We start from the raw sequence: 26,245 nt of genomic DNA, 5'->3' as shown, positions 1-26,245 counted from the left end.
GTTCTTTGAGTAATACTGTATAATTTCATATGTTGTGCTAGAGAATACAAAATAGAGGGAAGACATTGATAGATACTAAATGCTTTTCTCAGCAGACAATTCAGGAAGAAACTCCTGTCCTGTTTTAGCATGAACAATAGAGTGTTACATGTCATTTATGATAATCAGCAGCTAATGGAAACCCTTCCAGGTGGGGTTTGGGAGTGAAGCACAACTACAGCTGATGATCCAGGGCTCGTGAATTTTGCATGAACTTCTGTGTGACAGAGAAATTTGGGAAAGGTACAGTCAGGAAGCAATTCCTGTAGCTTAGGCACTGCAGGAGACGTTTCTGCTGCTGGTGCAAGGCTGGCAGTAGTGCTTAAATAAAATAATAATCAAAAATCCCTTGGTATTACAAGCAGAATGAACATCATCTTCAACCCTTGGTCTCAAGGGACTGCTAAGTTCTTAGCAATAGGGTGTTTGAAAAACAGCCACCAAGCATCACAGAGGGAAAAACTAATGTAACTGTGCAGTTCCTAGACCAGAATGAATGGTCTCTGCTTCTATTGCATTTACTCTGGGGGCAAAAATAGGAAATAATATCTTATAGAGTTGAAGATACCTCTCAGGTGCCACAGAGTGTCTTGTAGGGACAGAAAACATTGAAACTGTTGTGGTTGAATTTCATGCGTAGATATTTCATCAAGGAAATGAGGTTCCTGAATAGATGCAGGTTTAGGTGCAACGGGAGAATGGAGAAGATCCTGATTGCATTGGAACACCCATAGCACACACTATAACTGACAGTCTGAGGGCTAGGGACAGCATCCACCACTCTCCAAGGGTTTCCAGGTGACCACAGCCAGCTCTGCCCTTGGGTCAGTCCAAGCAGCAACCTTTCTGAGGTTTCTGGGATCTGAATCAGCCCAGAGATCGTTTTTGACCCAATGGTAAAGAGTCTATGTATTAAGCAGCACACCTGGCTGTAGCCTTTGGTCTGTGAGGTGTGGGATCAAAACATGCCTGAGGACCTTCAACCAGAGCTCAGGTTACTTTTGCAGTGTAGAATTCTATAAGCAATGAAACATTCCCTACAAAGACAGGCTAAGGCTGAGAGAGTTGGGGCTGTTCAGCCTGAAGAAGAGAAGGTTGTGTGGAGACCTCAGCAACCCTCCAGGAGCTGAAGGGGCTCCAGGGAAGCTGCAGAGGGACTCTTGGTTAGGACCTGCAGGGACAGGACAAGGAGCAATGGGGATACATTGAAAGAAGGAAATTTAGATTAGATATTAGGCAGAAGTTTTCCCTGTGAGGGTGGTGAGACACTGTCCCAGGTTGCCCAGGGAGGCTGTGGCTGCCCCAGCCCTGGCAGTGTTCACAGCCAGGTTGGCTAAAGCCTTGAGCGCCTGCTCTGGTGGGAGGTGTCCCTGCCAAGGGCAGGGGGTTGGGGCTGGATGATCTCTAAGTTCCATTCCACCCCCTTAGCATACTATTTAAAATGAATAATAAAAATCCAGTCCATGCAGGAGGGTGGTCCAGGGCTGGAGACAGCACAGCTGCAGCCTGGGGACTGGGAAGGTGGTGGGTACCTGAGGGCTGGCAGTGAGGGCAGCAGCAGCACAATGTGCACCCCTTGCAGAAACAGCATTTGTTGCTGCTGCTGCCTGCTCCAAAGGTTTCCATATAGAAAATATTGATACCAAGATGAGTTCTGATAGAAAGTTTGGCTTCTTGGTGCCAAAATGCCACGATGCCCAGCAGTGGGGCTGAAGGAAAGGTGGACCCCTGACTCCAGCTCCCTGTGTGCTGGAGGGTGAAGGAGATGGAGGAACTAAGACTGCTTCAGAGCACCGTGGGGCACAGTTGAGGTGCAGTCAAACTGAACAAGACTGAAGGGGATCTGCTGGTGTGCAGGGTCACTCCTGTGGTGTGAGGACACATGGATGGGCTGTCCAGCCATGCTGCTGGGCTTATAAATCCAAGAGCTCACAAAATAGCAGCAAATTATAGGGGAAGGCAGTGTGCAGTATCCTTTAGCCAAGAAAGTGTCACTGTATCAAAGATTTCCTGCTGTGCTGTAAAGGGATGCGCGTGGTGTACACAGAGCTGCTGCCCTTGATGGTCAGCATGGCCCAAGGCAAGGTGGGGACCAACACATGGGGCAACCTGGGGCAGCTCTGGAGGAAGCAGGTCACCTTTGAAACATAGGTACCAGGTTAATATGGTGCTTATGTGTGCTTTAACCCTTCCAACTGGGCACTTCTGGTCAGCTGCTGCTGCTCCTGGGGACATGCTGGGCTGTCCTTGAGTAGTGACTGTCACTTCAACCAAAGGCAATCCCAGAGTTTTTATCCACAAGCCGTTTTTGCCTTCAGCTCCTCCAGCAGCTCGTGCTGTGCTAATTCCTCGCTGCTTGTCTCCTGAATTCCCTGCTGTGACACAGTGTGAGTGGGAGCCAGGTCTGTACATGCTAACTGCTGATGCTGAGCTCTGATAGTGTGATACCATCACTCTGGAGGAGCTGTGATGAGCAAGGATTTCTGCCATGTCCTGTTGGGGCTTTGGCTCCTGCAGAGGGTGGTTTGCTTCTGTAATGGACCTCTGGAGAGTGACTCTGGAAAACTGTGTTTATTTGTGGAAATGTAGTGCTGTGGGCCACAGGAACATGGAAAAAAATACCCAGTCTGTTGCTCTTGGGATTTCCTTTCCCAACTGATTGATTACTTCTCCTCTTCTCATCAGAGACACAGCCAGAGCTGGTGTTTGGGTCTGCAGTCACAATAGAGTGATTAACTGAGAAGCCACTTACTTCCAGCAGGAAAGCATTATTTTCCACTTCAGTGTTTGGATGAAGGCCTGTGCAGAAAGGAAAGCCCCTCTGGTGCCTTGGCCAATGGCAGAATGAGCCCTTCTCTCTGTGTCAGCTCCAGGGCTGCCCTGTGTGCAGGGTTGGCCTCCAATCCAACCCCATGATGGCCTGACCTTCAGCAGAGCATCTGTGTCAAAACTAGTGTGGCCAGCAAGACTAGGGAAGTGATTGTCCCTCTTTACTGGGCACTGGTGAAGCCATACCTCAAGTCCTGTGCCCAGTTCTGGGCCCCTCACGTCAAGAAAGACATTGAGGTGCTGGAGCATGTCCAGAGAAGGGAATGGAGCTGGGGAAGGGTCTGGAGAGTAAGTTGTTATGAGGAGTGGCTGAGGGAGCCTGGAGATAAAGAGGTTCAGTGGGGACTTCATTGCTCCCTACAACTCCCTGGTAGGAGGTTGTATCAGCCTCTCCTCCCAGGTAACTAGTGACAGCACAAGAGGAAATGGCCTCCCTCTCAAGCCAGGGGAGGCCCAGGGTGGACATCAGGAAGAATATCCTCACTGAAAGGCTTGTCAGGCATTGGAATGAGCTGCCCAGGGAGGTGGTGGAGTCACCATCCCTGGAGGTGTTCAAGAAACGACTGGCAATGGCATTTAGCGCTCTGGTCTAGTTTACAAGGTGATGATTGGTCATGAGTTGGACTCGATGATCGTGGAGGTCTTTTCCAACCTTAATAATTCTATGATCTCAGGGCTCTGCAGGTACTGGAGGATAATGAGAGTTGTGTATCCTCAGTGCAGCCATGCAGCTCCCTATGCTGAGAGTAGGGCATTCACTCTGACCTCTACTTGTTCATGAGATTGGGCAGAGCAGTGGATTTGAACTGGTTGGGCAGAGCAGTGGACCCAAACTGGTGTCCAGCAGTGCTCTGGCAGCCTCTCAGCAAGCACAGAGTGGTGCCCATGGATAACCAGGGCAGGGAGTGTATGCTGTGGGTACCCAGGAGGGTAGTTAACCTGCAGTACTGGTACAAGGGAGCCTGCACTATGGGTGCTGATGCAGACAACTGGGGAGAAGGTGAGCGTGTGGTGTGGGTACCATGGATGGGGAGCATACATGCCACCAGTTCTTTGTGGTTCTGCTCCTTTAGGGAAGGCTTAGATCTTTCCCTCTCAGGTGATGCACAAGGCCAGGCTAGTCAGAGCTATGATGGGAACTCAAAATCAGAGGCAATTCAGGATGCTCTAAGTCATTCTCAGGGAGGTGTGCCCTGGCACTGGACCCAGCTGAAGGATGATTATCACAGCAGCCTTAGCTTCTGCTGGCATGACCCAGAGTTCCACATTTGGTCCATCCTCCCATCACCTGTGTCATAGAATTTATGGGTTGGAATGGACCTTTCAGATCACCTTGCCCCAACCCCACCTGCCATGGGCAGGGACACCTCCTCACTAGATCAGGTTGCTCAAGGCTCATCCAGCTTGGCCTTGAACACTGCCAGGGTCAGGGCAGCCACAACATCCCTGGGCAAACTTTTTTTCTCACAGCCAACCTAGACTTTTCCTCCTTCAGTTTGAACCCATTACCCCTTGTCCTATCATTGCAGTTCCTAACCAAGAGTCCCTCTTTGGCTCCCTTGTAGTCCCTTCAGCTCCTGGAAGGTTGCTCTGAGGTCTCCACACAACCTTCTCTTCTCCAGGCTGAACAGCCCCAACTCCCTCAGCCTGTCCTTGTAGGGGAGATGCTCCAATCCTCTCATCAACTTCGTGGCCTCCTCTGGACTTGCTCCAAGAGTTCCATGTCCTTCTTGTGTTGAGGACACCAGAACTGTGTGTAGTATTCCAGGTGGGGTCTTACAAGAGCAGAGTAGAGGGGGAGAATCACCTCTTTTGACCTGCTGCCCACACTCCTTTTGTGTCGTGCTGAGATCTATGTCCATGGTGAGATCTGTGTCATTGAGATCTGTGCTGGGTCTGGCCCTTCAATGACTCCACTTGCATGATCAGCAGCCTCTGAGCAAGCCTGAATTAAATTCATCTCAAAGTAGCAAATCCATCAGCAGCCATCCAAAGTGCCAGATCTGAGGGTGTCTAGCTCAGGTCTGTACATCTATGTACACTGTAAAGGGCAAAATATGACTTGGCTTTTATTACTTTAATTAAAACATGAGTGAAGAGTATGAGATTCCTATTAAATTGTATTTTCCTGGCTGCTATGTGAAGGAGCTAACTGATCTGATTACCATGAAGATTACAAACTATCAAAGTGAAAAAGAGCTTTTTGCAAGTATTTCATATTAAACCTTCAAACCTAACACTTTAAGAATAATTATAGTTGTATTACTGGAAAATGATTCATGAATTCTGAATAAATATAAGACCCTTAAAGGGAAATGTTCCAAGACCACAGTTTTCATTCCAATCTGATGAAATTTAGTATCATTTTGCAGCTGTAGAATAAAATGAAAAAAAAATATGTACATAGACTGTATTGAGTATATGTCAGGCTAAACTAATGAGATTTTTTTCATCAACTCTGAGCACACACAGAGCCAAATGGAATAGCCATCCTCATTTTCTCTAATAGAAAGCATGGAAAGAGAAGGCAGAAAGGATCTTACTGCTCACAAGTCTTTATTCTAGCCTTGATTGTTAAATAATATATTTTAAGTTCTCATCTCTTGCCTGCAGAATGTTTGAACTGACACTAATGGGTATATAAGAGAAAAGAGTGAGCTTAAAGGGAAAAAAAAGTGAGGAAGGGCTAGGATTGGGAATTTTATTAGTATTCCCAGTGGACTGTAATAAAGATCCTTTTCACACAATACAGTGAATGTTTACAGCAGACAATTTAGTTTCCTTCCAACAATTATGAGAGGAATTGAATCTCAGGAAATGTTCGTTTTTGCTAAAATTAGACATAACAATAGACACCCCTGAAAGTTTATTAGGGAGGGAGAAAAAAAAAAGCCAAAAAAAAAGCCATTAGTCCCTGGAAGACAATTTAGCCAATTTATTTTAAGAATTCCAGATGACTTCTAAACAAAAACCACACACCTACGTGGCATGAGGGCTCAGACTCCCCATGGGGGCTGCTGTTCTCTCCAGGAGCTCTTCTTTCCCAGGCTTCAGGAATTCCAGTGCATTTTGGGAGCAGCAAGTCTTGCTCCTCTGTGCAGCTCAGGGTGCTGCAAACCTGGGAACCCACACTAGTATCAAGAGGGAGGTGTGTGGTCCTCACCTGCCCATGCTTCATCCCAGGGCAGGTTCCCCTGCACTGACCACTTGAGAGGGAAACATCATGATGTACATCCACAGTTGCAAAGCTGCAGGAGCCCCAATTTCATTAAATCATCGGTGTCAGAAGGTTGAAAGCTGTATTTTTGCACGAATATTTGCATCCCTTCTTGCAGGTGCAGTTAGCGTCGATGCTTGTGCAAATGTGATGGGTCACCTCTGTGGTCACCTGTGGCTTTGCATGCACAGAGGATGAGTTTGCAAAGCACTGTGAGCTCAAGCCTTGATGTTTTGCCTGAGAAAATTGGTGTAAATCATCGGTGTCAGAAGGTTGAAAGCTGTATTTTTGCACGAATATTTGCATCCCTTCTTGCAGGTGCAGTTAGCGTCGATGCTTGTGCAAATGTGATGGGTCACCTCTGTGGTCACCTGTGGCTTTGCATGCACAGAGGATGAGTTTGCAAAGCACTGTGAGCTCAAGCCTTGATGTTTTGCCTGAGAAAATTGGTGATGTCAAAGAGGATTTGGAAAGGATGGGAGTTATAGGGCCCTCAAATGCAACTTCAGGGATGAATTTACCATGCTCACACAGAGATGCTGGGGATCAAAAAAGGAAAGCTGTTCTGTAGAGCAGAGAAAAGTCTGAAGCTCTCTGAGCAGCTCATGTGATGGTGTTTAATTTTTGAAGCACTGTGATTGGAACATGCAGTGTAATTCCTCTTGCCCTGGTTTCCAGATTTCTGCATGGAGGATTGCTGCAATGTCCTTGTTAGAGACACCTACTCTCTTCTGTGTGTGCTTTTTTCCTTTTGTCCATGATTTTTGTCCTTCATTTCTAACATCTGCTTCAGTCTGGAAAGAGATTCCTGTTATTTGATATCAAGAGTAGGGATGGGAGGAGAAATGGTGAAAGCTGATGCAGCTTAGCTTGCAGCCAAGCTTCTCTAGTAATCTTCCTCAAAAAGGATCTGCCCCATTTTGATTGTATTTGGGGCCAGGCTGGGCTGGTGCTTTTGGGTAACACCAAGTGGGACTCTTGAGGTGCCCAGTTTGGTACTATTATTACTGATAGAAGCTCTTGGCTCTGGGTTGTCACAGGTTTATGGAATTATCCAGGCTTTGTGTGGGCTTGGATTTGAAATGTGGCAGCTGCTGCCCTGGAGTACACTGGGCAAACGTGAATTTTTACCATAAGGTCCATATTTTAGCTTTGTTTCTTGCAGCCCTGCTGTGCTCAGAGCCTCCCCTGCCTCTCTGTCAGCATCTCTCATTTTGGCTCTTCCACTTCTGCCTGTTTCCCTTGGAACAATTCAGGTTCTACCTGGTGTGTTTTAAACTAGTAAAAATAACAGAAAACCCTCTCCAGCTGCTTAATGAATGGAATGTTTGGGTTGGTTTGGCCTTTTGAAAGTTGGGCCTGGTTTTCTTTTCCCACCTCATGCCTTGCGTGTTGGGTTGGGTCTTGTGGTCACAAAATGAAGGTCATGCTGGTGTTGATGACTTCTGTCATTTTCATTTCCTTTGCAAAGCTGTTCCTTGTGTCCACAAATGCTGTCCATGACCTCTAGAGCTGCCACTGCCTACAATGGTCCTTTCTCACCACCAGCATTGGATGTGGTTACTGCCACAGGGTCCTGGCTGTGACCAGCAGATTGGTGTTCTGGCTGTCCTTCTCCTTGGAGAGTTGTCATTACTTTAGTGAAACATTGCTATTTTGACTGTTAATTTGGTGGTTTTCCTTTTTGCCTTCCCTCTGAAAGGATGGATGGTTCCTACACTCACCACTCATTTTGTCCAGGTTGCTTAACGCTTTGAAGGAATTTGCTGAGTGTCTGTGACTTAGGCCATAGCTGAGCCCTCACAGTGATGTGTGTGTTCCTGCCTATTTTTAGATACCGTACATAGGCCTGGCTTTATTAAAGAAAAAATGTTAAAATTCTTAAAGATAAAATCTATTTGTTTCCCAAAATTCACATATTGGAGGCTTAGCGCTGAGATTTTCACACCTACCCTGAGATTTGGAAACTTGGCCATGTACCATGTTCCAGTACTTCCCATTTTGTCATGAGTCTTTTGATGCTTCCTGCTCTCCCTAACAGCCCAGCACCTTTGTGCTCCTGTGACATGTCAGCTGCTGCTTTGGATAAGTGAGGAAAAGAATAAAATTCTTGGAGTTGTGGTTGTGGAGGAAGTGTGGTAATTATGGTGCTCAGGAGCTCAGTAGGAGGTAGAGAGAGACCCTGGGTGATCATCATAGAATCACAGATTGATTTGGGTTTGAAGGGACCTTAAAGATCATCTAATTCCAACACCCTTCCACTAGACCAGGTTGCTCCATGCCCTGTCCAACCTGGCCTGGAACACTTTCAGGGGTGGGGCAGCCACAGCTTCTCTTATTTGACACATCATGGGCTGGAAGGACTGGATTTAGTGGTCATGGTGGTATTCAGTCAAAGGTTGGACTTGATGGTCTTGGAGGTCTTTTCCAACCTTAGTGATTCTGTAATTCTATGGTTCTGTGACTGGCACATTGATGAGTTCTGCATATCTAGGGCCTGCAAAGAGTGATGCATCCCAGTCCCATGGATAATCTGACACATACCTCCTTGGCCAACCAAACCCAGTCCCAGAGATTGGAATTGGGTGGATGCTTTTGCTGTCTCATCTCAGGGTTTGCTTTGGCACAGCTGACTCAGAGGTATGTGGCTCTGGCACTTCTCCCACGTGCCAGAGCCAGATCCTGGGGCTGAGGGTCTTTGGGACAACGTAGGAAGCTGATTTATTGCACTTATGATTTCACTTCATTTCCTTTTCCCATTTCGGCAACTTCCTGACAGTCTGCAGTGTTTTGCAGTGGATGGATGGGGAAAGAATTTCAAGCTGCTCTCAGGGATAAAGAAGAGAGAGGGGAGGAAAAAAATGGCATTTTTACAAAGCATTGATATGTTCTTAATTTTCCTAAAATAAATAAAGCCCAGAGGGAAGCAGCACCTCAGCTGCTGAGGCGACAGGCGCTTAAGAAGCACTGAATAAATACATAAAACATATTTGCTGAAGGCATTTGTTGTTGGAAGTTTAAACATCTGCTTCTTCTGATACCATAATAAAGCAGAGATGTTCAAAGAGCCATTAGTGGTGCTCTGACTACAGCTTTACATCTTCACTCATGTACCAAGGAAAGCTGCATTACATCAGCAATGCCTCACTGAGTTTTGCCCCCAGAAGGGAAAGTAAGTGAATTCTGGGAGGGATTTCAACATGGACTTGGGCGCTTTTTTTTGTGTGTGGTGCATTTCCCCTTTCATATTGATCAACGTGGATGTTTTAGTATTGTTCATTTGTCAAGTGCTGGGACAGGGCCAGGGGAGGCAACAGCTCTGCCTTTGTCCTGCTATCCCCAGGCTCAAGAAGTGTTGGCTCAAGGCCTGATGAGACAAATAAACAGGTTGTGTATTTAGCTTTTAAAATTACAGGATAAGGAGGAACACAGATACTCAATCCATTAAGAAATAACTAGGTGGGTGATTCACTAGCATTTGTGGAAATGGCACTAACTCTGCTCTGCCTGCACAATTTATTAATACTTCACAGGAGGAAAAAAAAAATTATTTTAATCTCATAATGGATGATGAGCTGTGAAATTGCTTCTGCAGCAGCTGGGCACCCTGGGGGAGGTGCTGGATTGCACCACATTATGCAAGCTTTCCCCACATCTCTGCCTTCCTCCTGCTAATCAGGCACGTCAAATCTAGGGGAAGGGAATGGGAGGGGGAGACACTGTTCTGCTGGATTTTACTACTTATTTAGTTTTTAGTATATAGGGGTTTCTTGTCTATTTGCTTTGGGGACCCAAGTTTGACTTGGGAAGTGTGTGGAGTCAAATCTGAGTGCATTTGTGGAGCAATGCTTTGGGCTTCAAAGGTAAGGGATGGATCTCTGCCACCACTGCCCATCCTGGCCTGGCTCATGACATGAAATAATGAGACATTTAGCAAATGTACCAGGACTGACCCAAACTGTGTTTTCAGCAGGCTATTTTCATCTTTCCTACTCATTTGGTAGGTACCAAGGTCTCTTACTGCTCTTTGCTCTGCCTTTGTAGCTTTGGGTCCTACTCAAGACCAACATTTTGAGTGCTGTGAAGTTTCCTTGGAGCATTAAAAGGAAAGCCTGGGGTTAGGTACTTTGGTACTGTGTGGGGAGACAGTGCATATGTGTAGTGTTGGGAGCAAACCAGAGGTAGTATAGGGCTACTTAAAAAAACTTGCAGATTTCCTACCTGGCTTCAGCAAGAGATTTGCAGCATTGGCTTTGCAAGCATGTGTTGGAGTGCTCTCAGGTGTTGGAGTGCTCTCAGGTGTTGGTGTGCTCTCAGGTCTATGTGCACATCTCTCATGCCTTGCACACACCAGAACTGGTGTGTTCTGAGGAGTGAGGACCATGCAGGGCTTCATTTGCAAATTTATCTTGCTGATGAGACAAAAACATGAATAAATCAGAGTAAATCTGGGAGAAAAAAAAAGCCTGGATTGAAGATGGGTTGTGTTGCTGTTAGGGCTTTGCTGGAGGACCTTGCTGCAGACCTCCCAGTAAAGCCATGTGTGACACAACACCCATGGCACAGAGGATGGCTGTGCTGGCCACATGCCATAAGCAGGACATGTCTTTTGAGATGAAACTCTGAAAAAGTTGTGCAAACAAAGCATCTGTGCAGAGTGTGGCACAAAGACTTTGTTTAATCCCTTAACCCTACTCCTTCAGATTTGAGCATAAAGGAAATACTCTGAGATGAAACTGAGAGGGGGCAAGCATTGCACAGTAGAGTGTAGTTTCCTTCCTGCTCTGGGTCCTTCTGGCTCCACTGTAACCAAGTTGAATTAATTTCTTAGAGTGCTTTTTGCTAATTCTTCCTTGCCCGTGCACCCATTACTGTTTTCAGGCCACCTTATCTCTTGACCTGCTTACAGTGCATTATACATCATTATATAACATACCATGGGCTCAATGCACACTGCCAAATCCATCCAGCCCAACAATGGATTGTGTGAGTGCTCTGAGCTTATTATGCAAGTTCAGGATGCCATGAGACAAAAAAAAAAAAAAAGGCAATTATGTAAAACCTGTACTCAAATAATTCCCTGAAATGCCTGATGTTCTTGAGTAGAATATGATATTCCTTGTATTCACTTACAGGCAAGATACTAGGGAAGAAAAGGATTTATATTTGTCTGGCCTAGTTGGTCTAATTTTAGATCACATTGGCTCTTGTCTCACTGGATGTACAGTCCCTTTGATACATTTTAAAGCCAGGCAAAAATCATTATAAACAATTTTAAGGTGGCTGATTGTGAGACAGATGACAGAGGCTGCACTTTGCCAGTGTGGAGTGGAGCTTGCACATCTCCTGCCTTTCCCTGGAGCTCTGCCACATTTGCTTTGAGAGACTAAGGAAGAACAGCCACAAAAACACACAGTGAAATCAAACAGTTCTCTTGTCAGTGTGGGTAGGTGAGTGAAAAACAGGTGAAACTAGCTATTACTATGGGTCATCCAGGAGCAACTATGCATCAAACACACCTCTCAGCCCTGGCCCTGTGTATGAAAGTACAACAAAGGGTTTTCAGGAGCTCTGGTTTGTGTAAACCAATATCAAATGCTTATGAAAACACTGTCAGGAGACTTTGAGCCTTAATATCCCATCTGGATGGGTCTGGGAGCAACCTGGTCTAGTGGAAGGCGTCCCCAGGCCAGATGAATCTTTAAGGTCCCTTCCAACCTAAACCATTCTGTGATTCTATGATCTGCTTATTTGGAAGTCATATAGGGACATGGTGGTGCCATACAGACTTGAACCTCCAGAGCTGGAGAAGGTAGGGACAGACATAGCAGCTCCATAATGTGAATACCCCAGCATGGATCAGGACAGAATGGGGCAGAGGGTTGTGATGCCTGGACATGCTCAGCCTGATGAAAATGACATTTCAGAGAAGTAACAGCAACAAATCTGCAGAGTAGTAGTTTTGGGTGTGTACCCGAGGAACTCCCTGCTGCTGGATGTTGATGTCAAAGGCACAGGTGAAAGGGAGAGGTGAATTGCTCTGTTCTCTGAGGAGCTTCCATAAGAAGTCATCAGGGAATTTTATATCTCCCCAAAAATGCTGCCTGGTATTGGCCAACTTTTAGGTCAGCATGGAGACAAATTGCTGGTCTGGTTGCTTAAGTTCTCAGGAGGACAATATGTGGTTGTGAGTTGCCATTCCTCCCTGCAAGTGGTTTTGAGAGCTTTTCTCTATAGGATGTACCTAGTGGCATGAGAAGGTGGGTCTGGGGTGACAGTTGTCCCAGGAGGTTCATGTGGAGCTCCCTTAGGGATGTGCTGTGGCTCTGGCAGGGTCCTGCTCTGCCCTCTCCTTCGAGGCAGTTTTTGCCTCACAGTGAAAGGAGGAAAGGCTGAGATATGTGATTACATTTTTCTTCCTCTTTATTCCTGGGGGTAACTCCTTCCAAAACTCATTTTTGTCTGTGTCACTGGGGAATTAGAGGTCTGTCTGTCTCTGTTCCCTCAGAAGGATAAACACAGCATTACTAATCCTTTATATACCTTTGCCTGCTGCACTGCTGCTCCATACATGTATATCTGCCTTTATGGAAACTGTAACCTTTGCTTGAACCAGAGATTTTCCTGAACAAGAGCCCTTTGGGATCTGAGTGGGCTTTCCTGGATACATTTTTAATAAACACAATAATTTGACTGCAAACCCATTACCTATCCCCTGTTTGTTCTATGGGCTAGTCATTTCCATGACTGCAAAAACCACTAACTCACAGGGCAATCAAAGGAGGAATGACAACCAGGATAAAATTGGAATGTGTTGTGATAAACCAGTCCATCTTCAGTGTGGTGCACTGGAGCTTTCTATATTGCCTGTGAAGAATGGCCTCAAACAGATATTAAATCTTTAGGAAAAAATCAAGCCTAATTGTAACTATATTTTTGTTTTCCATTCTGCTTTATGTACAGTATATGACTTTTTGCAGAGACATTTTTATTCCAGGGAAATGACAGGCCAACAAGAAGCCATAATTGCACTGATTTTGAGAAGTGCCTGCATTACTACAGATCTGATGTAGAGCAAGACATGAATCAGAAAAATTCTATTAAAAAATCTCTTGAATGGCTGACACAGGAGTATTATCCACCATGATTAATTTGACTTGGTCATTATGAACACAGACAAGCCTGACAAAATTGCATTTCATTCCCCACTGAATTCATAAAATCACTATACACATAATAAGAAGTTATAGTTCTCTGCTATCCACTATTCTTGACAGGATTCCAGTTCTGGATAAGATACTGATTAAAAAAAACAGAAAGTGGAAGGAAAGAGGGAGTTGGGAGCCTTTTTCAAAACCTACAATAGGGCTGATTTCTTTTGCTGTAAATTGTTCATAGGAGTTCATTATTTTTAGCTTTTTTGGGTGAAGTGGTGATGTAGGTCAAAGGCAGCTTGGGCAGTATCAAACCTGGCTGTGAGCTCTTAATGACAGGGGAGAGGATGCAGCAGAATCACTCACATGTGTTGCACACACACCAAGAAGCCTCAGTGTGCTGTGCCTGAGGGCACATGACAGGACCATCACCTCTGCTGCCTCTGCTCAGTCACAGCCACTGGTTTGCCCAGGGAGGTGGTGGAGTCACCATCCCTGAAGGTGTCTGGATCTGGCTCTGGAGGATATGCTTTAGGGGTTACAGCAGTGACAGGTTAATGGTTGAACTCAATGATCTTGGGGGTCTCCTCCAACCTTGATGATTCTGTTATTCTTAGTCCTTTTCTGAATTGAATCGCAGGGATTTTCCATCATTCAGGTGATTCTTAATGACTGGTACCTTGTTCTTCATTTCCCACCCACGTAATTGAGGTATCACTGGACAGGTTGAGGGCAAAGAATCCCAAGAATGTTGTTTCTGGCTTAGGTAGCATGTAAAATAACCCCAAAAGATGCAGAATGGGGTGCATGCCTCCAAAAGTTTCTAAGTGAGGTGAGATTTTCTGTTCCCTCTGAATATTGCTGTCTGGTTCTCTTCACAGCCCCATCCTGCTGAGCACCACAGCATCACATCCCTTTGCCACTGTGGCCACTGACTGAGGAGAGCAAAGATTATTAGGGCAAGCAAGAATGGTTAGGACCCTGATGTCTCCCTTCTGTGCATGTGTGGTTTCATGAAACACACTTGGGTTTATGAGACTTGTAGAACTTTTTCTGTGCTGGTTATCAGAAAGAAAGTGTTCCTGGGAGGGTGCTGAGGCACTGGCACAGGTTGCCCAGAGAAGCTGTGGCTGCTCCATCCCTGAAAGTATTCAAGGCCAAGTTGGGCTTGGAGCAACCTGTTCTAGTGGAAGATATCCCTGCTCATGGCAGGTAGGGTGGAATAAGTTGTTCTTTAAAGTCTCTTCTAATTCAAACCAGTCTGGGATTGTATTATTTAAAACCCACTGCTCCAAGTATGGAAGAGGAGCACAGAGGAAGGCAGAGCCCACTTTCTCACAGGTTGCTTGCTGTGCTCCCAACCTCGTAGTGAATATTTTGCAGACACTTCCAAGGCACATTTATGTTCATGCAAGAACTCATTTTTCTCTTTTCAACCACATTCCCATAGTAAAAAAAAAAACCCTGAGCATGTGAAATTTAATGTAGCAGGGGCTGGGAACACTTCAAAGACAATTTGTAGATTGTATGTGACTGTTAATAAATACTTCTTTACAGTATTTATCCACCTCTCCCCACATAATTCATTGGCCCTGCTATTCACACACTGGATCTCTGTGTGCAAGGATGAGGCAAATCAATTTCCATTCCCAAGACCCAGAGCTGCTGGTGTGGAAAATCAGCACTGCTTCCCTTCTTGGCACAAGGCTTTAGGAATCACAGGTGTGATTGCAACCCCCCTGGAATTCCCACCCCAGAGAGGGGGTGCCAAAGGGGTCCATACCCCTGCCCACAGCCCCCCTGGGTCACCCTGCAGAGGTCACCCACCTATTTCCCTTGCTGGCCCCAGAGTGTTTCTCTGAGTTGGCAATGGCCAAGTGATTTCCACTTTCCCCTGCCACCTCATCTAACATTTCTGTCCTTGTGGCTTCAGTGCCTTGAGATGAGTACAAAACCTCTGTGGTTTCTGTGCTGGAGTAATGTATCAAAATCCCCTTCTTGCAAATATGATTGTGCCTGTGTGAGTAATGTGTGTGGTGGGAGAGGAGTTCAGAGGCTTTTAAAGAAATATGGGTGTTCAAGAAGCTTGAATTTTCACTTTTTCATCGTGTCTGGACTCTTCCTCTTTATACGGCTCAAGATCTTCTCTGGGTGAACACTGGCACACAGTGAACCTTTAAAGTTCTGTGTAAGAGAAATAATTCTCTACTTCTCTCTGTGACAAAACCATGTGCTTCTCTGGATAATAACATGATCTGCTGCATCATCCAGCTTTGGTACGATCAAAATAGCCCCAAAACCACCTGGTTGTTCTTCTGCAGCCCCTTCCCCTGGGATTGGGGTCCTGCTGGCCTTGGGTGGAGGGACATGAGTGTCCCATAACCTCCATGTCCTGCTGCTCTTTGTGTACTCCAGGATCTCAAGCTGTAGGCCTTGGTTGCATGTCTCAGCCTCACAAACAGCAATGTTTTACTCACTTTGCAGACTTGCCAGGCTGGTCTGGGTCTGTGTAGACCTGTCTCATCTCTGAAGTGTCAGGAGGGTCACAGTGAGCTTTTGCTTCAGGAAAAACCCAGTTAGTAGCTGAGGGATGCCACAGAGTCTGGTGGTTTGTGTGATCTGGATGATTAGGGTGGGATGGATCACACCAGCCTAAGTATTTCCTTGTACCTTACCAAGAACAAATGTTCTATCCTAGGCTCATATTTACTGTTGGATGTTATTTGACAGGGCAAATATTTACCTGCAATAATACTACAAATCTTTATCCTTCTCACTGTGAATAATATTTCTTCGAATCAATGCTTGGCTGCAACTTCTGGATTCTCACAGGTAATCACACAGAACATGACTCAGTGGAGAATTGGGGTCACTGGACATTTGCCATGCTGCTGAGGAGGAGAACAGTTTCCCAGCTCCTTAGTCAAGTGACATCCCTCTGTGATTAATACCGACACAGAGTGCAGAGGTGGTGCTGGCTGGCTGAGGAGTGTTTTGTAAAGGAGGATTGTGCTCCCCTCCCCTTCCAGGAGGGGAAAGGCAGGGGGAAGCTAAAGGCTTCATTGGTAGACATGCTCAACACTTGTAGTTCTCTCCTGAGTCACCTGCATGGTGAATTCCTAGTGTCTTTAAAAACATGGCTGTGGTCATGGCTTTGGCTGAGTCCTAGCTGGTCCCTCAATACCTGCTTGACATTAAGATGTGTGGATGCCCCTTGGGCTCAGATCAACTGGATCACCATATCACCTCCTCTTCACCTCTCTGTGCCCTGACCCTGAATCTGCAGGGGAATGGAGGTGGTCCAGGGAACCCTGTTAAAACTTAGATTTCAAGAAAGAAAATTTATGTTTAAATATGATTTTGCTGCTGTTGAAGGTTGGTTGTACCTGCAGCAATGCCATCCCATGCTATTGCTGTGCAAGAATGGGGCATAGCCATAGTTATGAGGTAGTGAGGCACTGGCACAGGTTGCCCAGAAAAGCTGTGGCTGCTCCATCCCTGCAAGTGTTCCAGGCCAGGCTGGATGGGGCTTGGAGCAACCTGGGCTAGTGGAAGGTGTCCCTGCCCATGGCAAGGGGGGTGGAATGAGATGATCTTTAAGGTCCTTTCCAACCCAAACCATTCTGTGATTCTCTGATAACCCTGAGACTGTGCTCAGGGCAGTTTGGTCCATGGCCCTGCAACTCAGCCCCTATAGCTGTGGCACAGAGATGCTTGGGGGGCTGAGGGCAAGCAGGGACTCAGAAGTACTCTGTCCCCTCTCTGAGAGGTCTGGTTTCCATCCTGTGTCTCCATCCCAGTGCAGCTCTCAGCAGCACCCATCTGCCCTGCGGCGTGAGCCATCAGAGGCTTTGCAAGAAGAGGCTTGTTGTTTCAGCTGATTTCAGTGTTTTAATGTGAAGAGGAATAATGTGTAATCACAACAACTGTCATCTGTTTGCCAGTGGAAAATCCTGGATCTTCCCTGCTTTTTTGTGGCCCCTAATGGACAGGCATTCAGCAGCACGAGCTGCTCTGCGCTCACAGTCCTGGTGGGATGAATGGCTTCAGACCAGCTCACTAATCTAATTTGTAATGTAGCCTTATAACATATAATTGGCTGTTTAATTTAATTCAAATTAACATAAGAATAGGAAATATAATCTGCTGCAGAGCCCACGTGGTTGTGGAAAGGAGCCTAGGGTGTTACTGCAAAGGGGATGAGGTGGCAGTTCAGGTGGAGTGACACCACCTGTCCTGGGGACAGAGACATCACCTTGGAGGTGTCAATAGGTACAAATCACCCCTCTTTCCCAGCCTGCTGAGTGTCTTGCTGGCTCATCTCCCTTCCTTCTCTTCCTAGCCATCTCTGTAAGGCACACAGAGTGGAGCTGGGTTGCTTTGGAGAGCCGTGGGTAGCGGCAGGGTGTGCAGGCTGGCAGGCACCGACTCTGATTATGTTGATTGGATATTGTCTAATCTGATTTTGATTGTGTACAGCTTTGATTGTAATTTTGATACGTCTGCAAAACGCTGTAGCTGTTGGGAAAGCTTTGTGATTTAAACAGGTCTTTTTTTTCTGTCTCTTTTTTTTTTTCCCCCCTGAGTTGAATAGAACAGAGGTAGAAATGTGCCGGGGGGTGAGCAGGGTGCTGGGGCTTTGGCACTCCATACAAAACCACCTCAAAGCCCTTGGGTGAACTGCTCTGCAGCAACACAAGGAACTGGTAGTTTTTGAAGAGAGCTTTAGGAAACTTTGAGTGGGTTTTACATAATTTACTTAAGTACAGCAAAGCCACTTGCTTATATACCTGATACCAAAATAAACCAGTTGGAGGAACAAGTTTGCTGTGCAATGATTTATTTAAATCCCTTTCTGTAAAGCACGGAGTGAAATCCTCTTAAAGAACTGGGAAAAAATCAGTGTACCTCGAAGAGCATAGCCCAAACAGGAACCTAACTACTAGAAGTATTAAATGGGATCTATCTGTCTGCTGCTGTGTACATCCCCTCAGCTCACTGCCTTCCCTGTATAATACCACTGTTAGACAGGAGCTGCCTGGAAAAACAGCTGGGCTTGAATTTCCCCTGAACAATAACAGTGGGTACAGAGCTATCTCAAACCTGAGTCTGTCTTGTATTTCTGGCATGCTCCTAATTCCCTACAGCCGGTGGGAATCTCAGGGGAATGTGAAGGGTCAGGTCAGATATGCAATATCTGTTCTTGAATTATAGAATCAGCAGGGACCTTAAAGATGTCTCATTCCACCCACCTTGCCATGGGCAGGGTCATGGTCCAGTAGATCAGGTTTCTCCAAGCCCCATCCAGCCTGGTCTGGAACACTTCCAGAGATGGAGCAGCCACAGCTTCCCTGGGCAACCTGTGCCAATATCTCACCACCCTCACAGGGAAGAATTCCTTCCCAATATCCCATCTATCCCTGCCCTCCTGCAATGTGAAGCCATTCTCCCTTGTCCTGTCACTCCATGTCCTTGTCCAAAGCCCCTCTTCAGGTCTCTTGGAGCCCCTTCAGGCACTAGAAGGGGCTCCATGGGTTCACCACAGCTTTCTCTTCTCCATACTGAACAGCCCCAGCTCTCCCAGCCTTTCTCATCGCAGAGTGGCTCCAGCCCTTGCAGCACCTTCATGTCCTCCTCTGCATTTGCTCCAGCAGCTCCACATCTTTCATGTGCTGGGGCCCCCAGAGTTGGAGACAGCACTGCAGGTGGGTGTCCCCAGAGCAGAGCAGAGGAGCACAGTCCCCCTCACCTGCTGCCCACAGTGCTGGGATGAGCCCAGGACACAGTTGGCTTTCTGGTCATGTCCAGCCTCTCCTCCACCAGCAGCCACAAGTCCTTCTCTCACAGGGCTGCTCTCAATGGGTGCCTCTCCCACTCTGTACTCGACCTGGATTGCCCCAACCCAGGTGCAGCACCTTGTCCTTGGACTTGCTGAGCACAGCTATGGCTCTCCCTGGCAGTGCCCTCCCACCAATCCCCAGATCCCTCCTTGCTCCTGGCTGCCTCTCCCATTGACTTTTGTATTCCAGTTAAATATGGGCTTTATTTTACTTTATGAAGGGTTTTCTCCCCAGAGCCTGGGGTGATGAAGAACAGGAATCCAAGGGTGAGCTCTGGGGCAGTGGATTAACAAATCCTACAGGGCTTAACTGGTTTTGCACACATCTGAGGTTTTGCTCCTAAATCAAGTATTAAGTCAAAATCCATCCATGAAACTAGGTGATCTGGGAAATTTAGCTTAAAATCCATGTGTATAATACTATGGCTAATCAGAATTTTATATGCTATGATAATATGTGAAACAGTAGATGTTTAAAGTAAGCTTCTTCTGCCAGAGACTCATTATATTCTGCCTTGATAATTAATAATTTGGGATAGATTCACACTTACATTCTGAAGCAAATATGTTTTTGTCTGAAGTGAAAATGATTGCACAGGTGCAATAACATATTCTTTATAAAAATTGGAACACTCAGAAGTAAACAAAGCACCAGAAAACACGAGGAGCAGACGGAGTACCAACATCTCTGCGTGCTCGTGTCACCTCGAGGGAGCATTGGGAGGGAGGTGTGGGAATGCTTCTCCAGATGAAATTTGGATGAGGGTATAAGGAAGGACAAATCTCTGTGTGTGGTGGAGTCATGCAGGATTTTTTAAAGGATTTTTTAAATGAGGGCTATGTTTCCAAATCTCCCTCCCTGGATGTAGCTTCTGTGCTGGAGTTTTTAAGGATTCAATAAGAATTAGGACAAGAGGGAATGACTCTAAACTGCCAGAGGGCAGGGGGAGATTAGATGCTGGGGAAATAATTCTTTACTATGTGGGTGAGTGTGGTGGAGTCATGCAGGATTTTTTAAAGGATTTTTTAAATGAGGGCTATGTTTCCAAATCTCCCTCCCTGGATGTAGCTTCTGTGCTGGAGTTTTTAAGGATTCAATAAGAATTAGGACAAGAGGGAATGACTCTAAACTGCCAGAGGGCAGGGGGAGATTAGATGCTGGGGAAATAATTCTTTACTATGTGGGTGAAGAGGCACTGGCATAGGTTGCCCAGAGAAGCTGTGGCCCTCCCCGCCCTGGGAGCATCCAAGGCCAGGTTGGATGGAGCTTGGAGCAATCGGAGCTAGTGGAAGGTGTCCCTGCCCATGGCAGGGGGTGGGACTGGATGAGCTTTAAGGTCCTTTCCAACCCAAACCATACTGTGATACTCTGAATTTTGTTCCCAAGTAATTGTTATTTCTACGGGTCTAATTCTTATAAAAACTTTTAGAAATACAAACTCTAAGTGCTGTTAGAGCTGAGCTGCCCAGAGAGATCCTTTGCCTCAGCTGGTCAAGAAGCATCTCTGCTCTTCCATGGCTGTGGCTCTGCAGCATCCCTTGCCTGGCTGTGGTCCAGGTGTTGAAGTTTCTGCTGAGGGTTTGGCAGGTTAAAGATATGCAAGAAGGATGCAGTTTGAGAGAGGGGAGCAAGGGGATCCCCCAGGAAGATCTGAGTTGTGTGGGGACCCATAGTGTCCCTGATGGATGGTTGCTGCACTGTCACACTCTCACCCTGGCTCCTGCCTAGATACAACCTGTTGTGCAGGACTAGAGATGTTTTTATTACAACTAAAACATTTGCAGTGGGATGTGCTTTTATATTTCTTACGCAAACAATCCTTTTCCTTTGCTAAAGCAGCAAGGCAGTGACACATTGTGAAATGTCTTTTTCATGTTTTAGACATATAACAGCCAGAATGAGAATAACGAAGACTACGAGATCCCTCCCATAACACCTCCTAACCTCCCTGACCCTTCTCTCCTGCACCTGGTGGACCATGAAACTGGATATCACTCCCTGTGCCACAGCCTCCCTCCAAACAGCCTGATCCCAGCATACCCCTACCAGAACATGGACCTGCCAGCCATCATGGTCTCCAACATGTTGAGTCAGGATGGACATCTTCTCTCCAGCCAGCTACCCACGGTCAGTGCCTCTCCCCTCTTACTGTCTTTCAGCCAAGCCACTCTGTGTTTTGAGGTATGAATCAACTGAGCATAGAAGGGTGTTGGTGATGAGCTGTTTGCCCTGGGGGTTGGGATGAGCTGGTGGCACAGCCCAGCCTTGCTGCCCACCAAGGCAGGGGTGCAGAGGCAAAGGCTGGAGTCACCTGCATGGCCATCGTGGTATCAATTTTCTGTTTCCAGTTAGTGTCTTCCTGAGCTTTATTAACCACTCAGGGGAAGGTTGTTCTCCATTGCATATGTAACATCCTCCCTGAACCAAGGCAAGTGGACATGCTCCATCCCCTATGGGAAGGTGACCAGCCAAAGCCTCTAGTTCATAGCCCTGACACCCTGTGTCCTTTCTGTTCCTCCCAGGCTGTCACCCCTATGTCCCACTGCCAGGGTGGCCCCAGTGGCATCAGCAGGAGCAGCATGGATGCTCCCTGAAGGCAAAGCTATCCTATTGATTTCCAGGGGAACAAGATCCCTCCTTGCACTTGCAAACTCAAATTGCCTCTTGGCTCACACCATGGCAAGGGGATACCTTGTGAAGTTTCAAATGTCTCATCTGTAGGGATAAACAAGGCATAGATAATGAAGTAAAGTGCAGCTCTGGGAAGAAACTTCAGGGCTAATTAGACCTTATGATGCTTCTGTGCCAGCAGCACTGAGGGAAGGTTGTGACTTGATTTTGACAGTGGGATTGAATTAATGCTGTTGCTGTTTAATATTTTCCTCTTTAGCAGATTTAGCCTCATGGTTGGGTTTTGACATTGTTTCTCTCTAAGATCATCGATTTTGGGTAGCATCAATATCAAACAGAGTTAATTTTCCTTAACCAGCATGGCTGGGAGCCTGCCCTGCCTGGCTGGGGAATGCTTGGTGTTGATTGCTAGTGTAGATAAGTCTGAAAGGTAGTGAGATTTAAATATTTAAATGGATATTATCTCTTAGTCTAGGAAAATCCCAAGGCTTTCTAAAGTCTTGATGAGTCTCCAAGTTTCATTGTTAGTGTGTTTAAGAAAAATATCATGTTCTGCCCATCAATATTGAACAGAGGCATATTTCTATGGAATTAAATATTACTTAGGGCTCTGTGTTAGCTTTTAGGTTCTCAGGTGATTAAAACATTCATTTCTGAGACAAAAAGAGTCAATTTCAGCTGAAATATTTTCCCCTGGTTTAATTTAAAGCACAGCCCCTTTGCCTGACCCCTATTTTCATAACACAGTAATTTTATCCTGTGTTGATTGTCTCATTTTTGAGAGGTGATATTGCACTTATAAATCACTTTCTAAAATACCTCAAGAAACAAGAATAGGAGGATTTATTAAGCAGCTTCTCTATGTCTGAAATAATTTATTTGGGAGTAGTCCTTGGGAAATGTTCTCTTCCTTACTTTATGGGACTGTTTTACAAATGCATCGTGGGGGTGATAAATCAGGACTGAGCCAGAGAAGATAAGAAGGGGCTTAGTGGGCTGTAAACATAGAATAGAGAGATTAAGATTTGTTTGCCCCTTACCACAAAATAAAAAAATCCAGTGAACCCTGAATTTTCCAGCCAACAGTGAATTGAAACTCTTTAGTTTGGAGTGGAAACCCTCAGAGCTGTAATACATCTTCAGAGGTCCTGGCAGCAAAGGGAGGAGATGAGGGAGGGAGTTGGGTGGCAATTTAAGGTCAAAATTAAATCCTGCCTTAACCTCCTGTCAAAGCCTTTTTTTCCACTGAAAAGTAACACCTTTGAGTCTTGAAAAGAAACATGAATGGAGTCTCTCCTTCCTCCAGCAGCAGCCCACAATGGCAGTGTTTGTCCCGTAGCACACAGGAGGGCACAATAAAATCCTGGAGAGACATTTAACTCATAGGTTTAATACCCTATGGCACCTCCCAGTGCCTAAAGGGGCTCCAAGAGAGCTGCAGAGGGACTGTGGACAAGGGCCTAGAGGGACAGGACTAGAGGTAATGGCTTTAAACTGACAGAGGGCAGGGATAGATGGGATATTGGGAAGAAATTCTTTCATGTGAGGCACTGGTACAGGTTGCCCAGAGCAGCTGTGGCTGCTCCATCCCTGCAAGTGTTCCAGACCAGGTTGGACAGGGCTTGGGCTACTGGAAGATGTCCCTGCCCATAGCAGGGGGGTGGAATGAGATGAGCTAAAGGTCTCCTACAACCCAACCTTTTCTAGGATTCTTTACCTCCTGCCCACATGCCTGTGGGGCTGTAGCCCACCAAGTGGTGGCCCCATGAAGCCACCACTGCTGCATGATGGTACAGGGTGCATGACATGCTACAACCCTGCCTGAAAGTCACCCACCAGCCATTATTGGGTAGGTGTTTGCAGCAGGAAGCCTCCAGATCAGGAAAGGGACTTGTTTGCCACCACTTCCAAAAACAGAGGGTTTATTGCCACATGGGAAGTGATGAGCAGCCAGTCTGGGAGTGAGGTTTGCTTGAGCATGGAGGAGGCAGCTCAGCCTGTGAAGGTTTTGTCTTTGTTCCAGGACCAACATTGCTCATGCAAACACTGGAGCTGGAGCCTCTCTCCTTGCTGCTGCTCTTTGTTATAGTTCTTACAGGTTTCTGCATACACAGCTATTTCCTGCCATATCTTTTGGGTTGAATACAGTGAGAAATGACAAGCAATTCAACATAAAATTTTCTGACATTGGTCAGACTTTTCCTCTAAAAATACGACTAGAACCTTGGGATATTTTTAAGGCAAATAGAAAAGAAATGACAAAACTCTCTAGTTGGTGTAAAGACAAGGGCTAGGGCTCACCCAGAGCCATGGGTTCGGTGTTTTCCTCAAGAGCTTAGAAGTGAATAAAGAAGATACAGGTGCAGGTTGCTGTCCCCTGTGGTGTATCTCTTGTCCTGGGATATCCCAATATTCTCCTCAGATTGCATTAAGCCTCCCTAGTGCCCCTGCAAGGGCTAAGCTGCTGCTCCCACTGTGCAGGTGAACACCAACTTCAGTCACACAGGAATTCCCAGGGCAGGATGGCAGCTGGAGAGTGAAGGTGGATTTGCTGACCAGACCCCAGTCCTGGCTCCAGCCCACACATGGACTGTCTGGAGCTTAACACCCTTATGCAAGCACAGCAGCTGTGCCTTGATGGGGACAACCCAAATCCACCATCACTTCTATATTCCCTTATACCTTCAGCATCATCATCCAGAGCACCTTCCACACCACCAGTCTCTGCTCACTTCACTCTGCCCATGGAGCAGCTCTACATCTCCATAATGTGGTTCTTCACTGCTGTTTCTGTCACTTTGTGTCCTTTTTTTTGTTGCTCTCATCAGTTTTTAGAAGTTAAGGGAGTTCTCAAGCACTGAATGTGGAGTGCAGGGAACTGGAGAGGAGAGAAACAGGGATGGATGGACAAGAGTAGGCAAGGAGATGACACAGGGTGTGATGTTTGGAGAACTGCTGGAAGGGGGTGCAGGGAGGCTTGAGAAGGGGCAGGGCTGGCTCTTTTGGGGGGGACTTGTTATTTTTTGTGTTGGTGGCAAGGAACAAACAGAAAATAGTTAATACAGTGGATTTATTTTTTTTCTAGTGCCCTCTCTTGCTATGGGAAAAGAGGAAGGAAAGAGAAAGGAAAGAAAATAGGAGAGATGTGACTGTCACTGAGAAATGGGAATATGTAGGAAAAAATAATCAAGAAAGAAAAAAGATGTTTTCCTTTGAAAGAGAATGACTTTGCTCACTGTGAACATTCCAGCAGTGTTATAGTGTGGACAAGCAGCTGCTGAGCCCTCCAGGGATCCACAGGGAGCCCTGCTGGGCTGGGACCACACCTGGGCTGGGACCTGGGGAAAGCAGGGGAAGGGACAGAGACATGCTGTGGATCAGGGCTGAAGTGGGTGCCTGCTGGGTTAAGGAGCTGCTGTGAATAAATGAGATTTCAGAAGGGATTTGGCAGAACATATTTGACAGAAACAAAGGGCAATCAAGGTCAGAGCCCAGGAATCTCCAACACAGCACAAACCTATTTCCATAAATATTAGATAGTGGCTGAGTGGGCTGGGGGTGTCTCTGCTTAGCAGGTGGGACAGTGCCAGGGTAGGGAGATCCAGGAGCCCCTGGCTGGGGGAACAACACTGCCTGGGCCCACCACCACCACTCTGGAACCCCAAAACTGGGTGCTCCTCTCATCCCGATCAGAGGAGGTTGCTGTGCTAGGACATGCTGAAAAACCAGCCCATGGGCTGCAGCCACCCTGCTCCCTCCTGCCCTGCCACAGCTGAGAGAATTGAGGGCAGAGCCATGGAATTCTGCATCATTTGGGGCATGTGGTGGTTGTCATGAGCCAACATTGGCTTTGGAGATGGAGTTTGATTGGAGAGACTGACAGCTCTCCCTGTGTCTGCATCTCCTGGTTCTTCTCACCATAAGAGACCTGTGGGAGTCCTTTAAAGGCACTAACATTTCCCTGAGCCCAGTGGGATGACTTCTTTCTGCTCACAGCAAGCTGGTGCAAGGACAAAATAGCTGCAGCCACAGCCTGGAAGTTCTTTGTTTCAGTTTGTTGAGTGACAACAGATTATTTGAAAACTATTCAATATCTTCAGTGGCAAAAAGCACATTCAGGGTGTAAAATGTCCAATTTCCAGTTAGCTGTGAAACCTGTTTATGTAGAGGGGAGAGAATAACAGGCAAATGGGGTGAGTTGTAGTAGCAAGGTGAGTGCCACCGTGACATTCCTGAAGTTTTCAGGTGACTTTGCATCCTGAGTAGCTGTTTCCCATCACAACAGAGCCTTGCTATGGAACAGAGAGGAAACCAGTAAAACAGCTCAGCAGTAACCCACCTGCCTGTCTCCCACAGGGGAAATGGGAAGGAAAAGTGGCCCCTTCCCAGAGCTGGGGTGTGCATGCCTGGGCTGTGGGGATGGGGCAGAGCTCCAAGGAGAAGCATCCCCTCTGGTGCTCACCAGAAGACCTCAAGTGAGGTTGTCCTGCAGGCAGGTTGCAAGGCCATTCCTCTCTTGGCTCTGTCCCCACATC

At 46.5% G+C, this 26,245-nt stretch overlaps 1 protein-coding gene across 1 annotated transcript in view; it reads left to right on the top strand.

The window, feature by feature from the left end:
* Positions 1–26,245, top strand: part of TOX2 (TOX high mobility group box family member 2) — a gene marked incomplete at its 5' end in the record, with an annotated part of 93,952 nt that overhangs the window by 7,890 nt on the left and 59,817 nt on the right. Inside the window, one exon of the mRNA XM_009073892.1 lies at positions 20,961–21,206. Within this exon, the coding sequence (XP_009072140.1) occupies positions 20,961–21,206 (246 nt within the window). The remainder of the gene's footprint in view (positions 1–20,960; positions 21,207–26,245) is intronic.

Source organism: Acanthisitta chloris, unplaced genomic scaffold (assembly GCF_000695815.1).
Source record: "Acanthisitta chloris isolate BGI_N310 unplaced genomic scaffold, ASM69581v1 scaffold5844, whole genome shotgun sequence".
Classification (NCBI taxonomy): domain Eukaryota; kingdom Metazoa; phylum Chordata; class Aves; order Passeriformes; family Acanthisittidae; genus Acanthisitta; species Acanthisitta chloris.
Note: the sequence above shows the minus strand (reverse complement) of the source record. Positions and strands in the feature narration are given on the sequence as shown.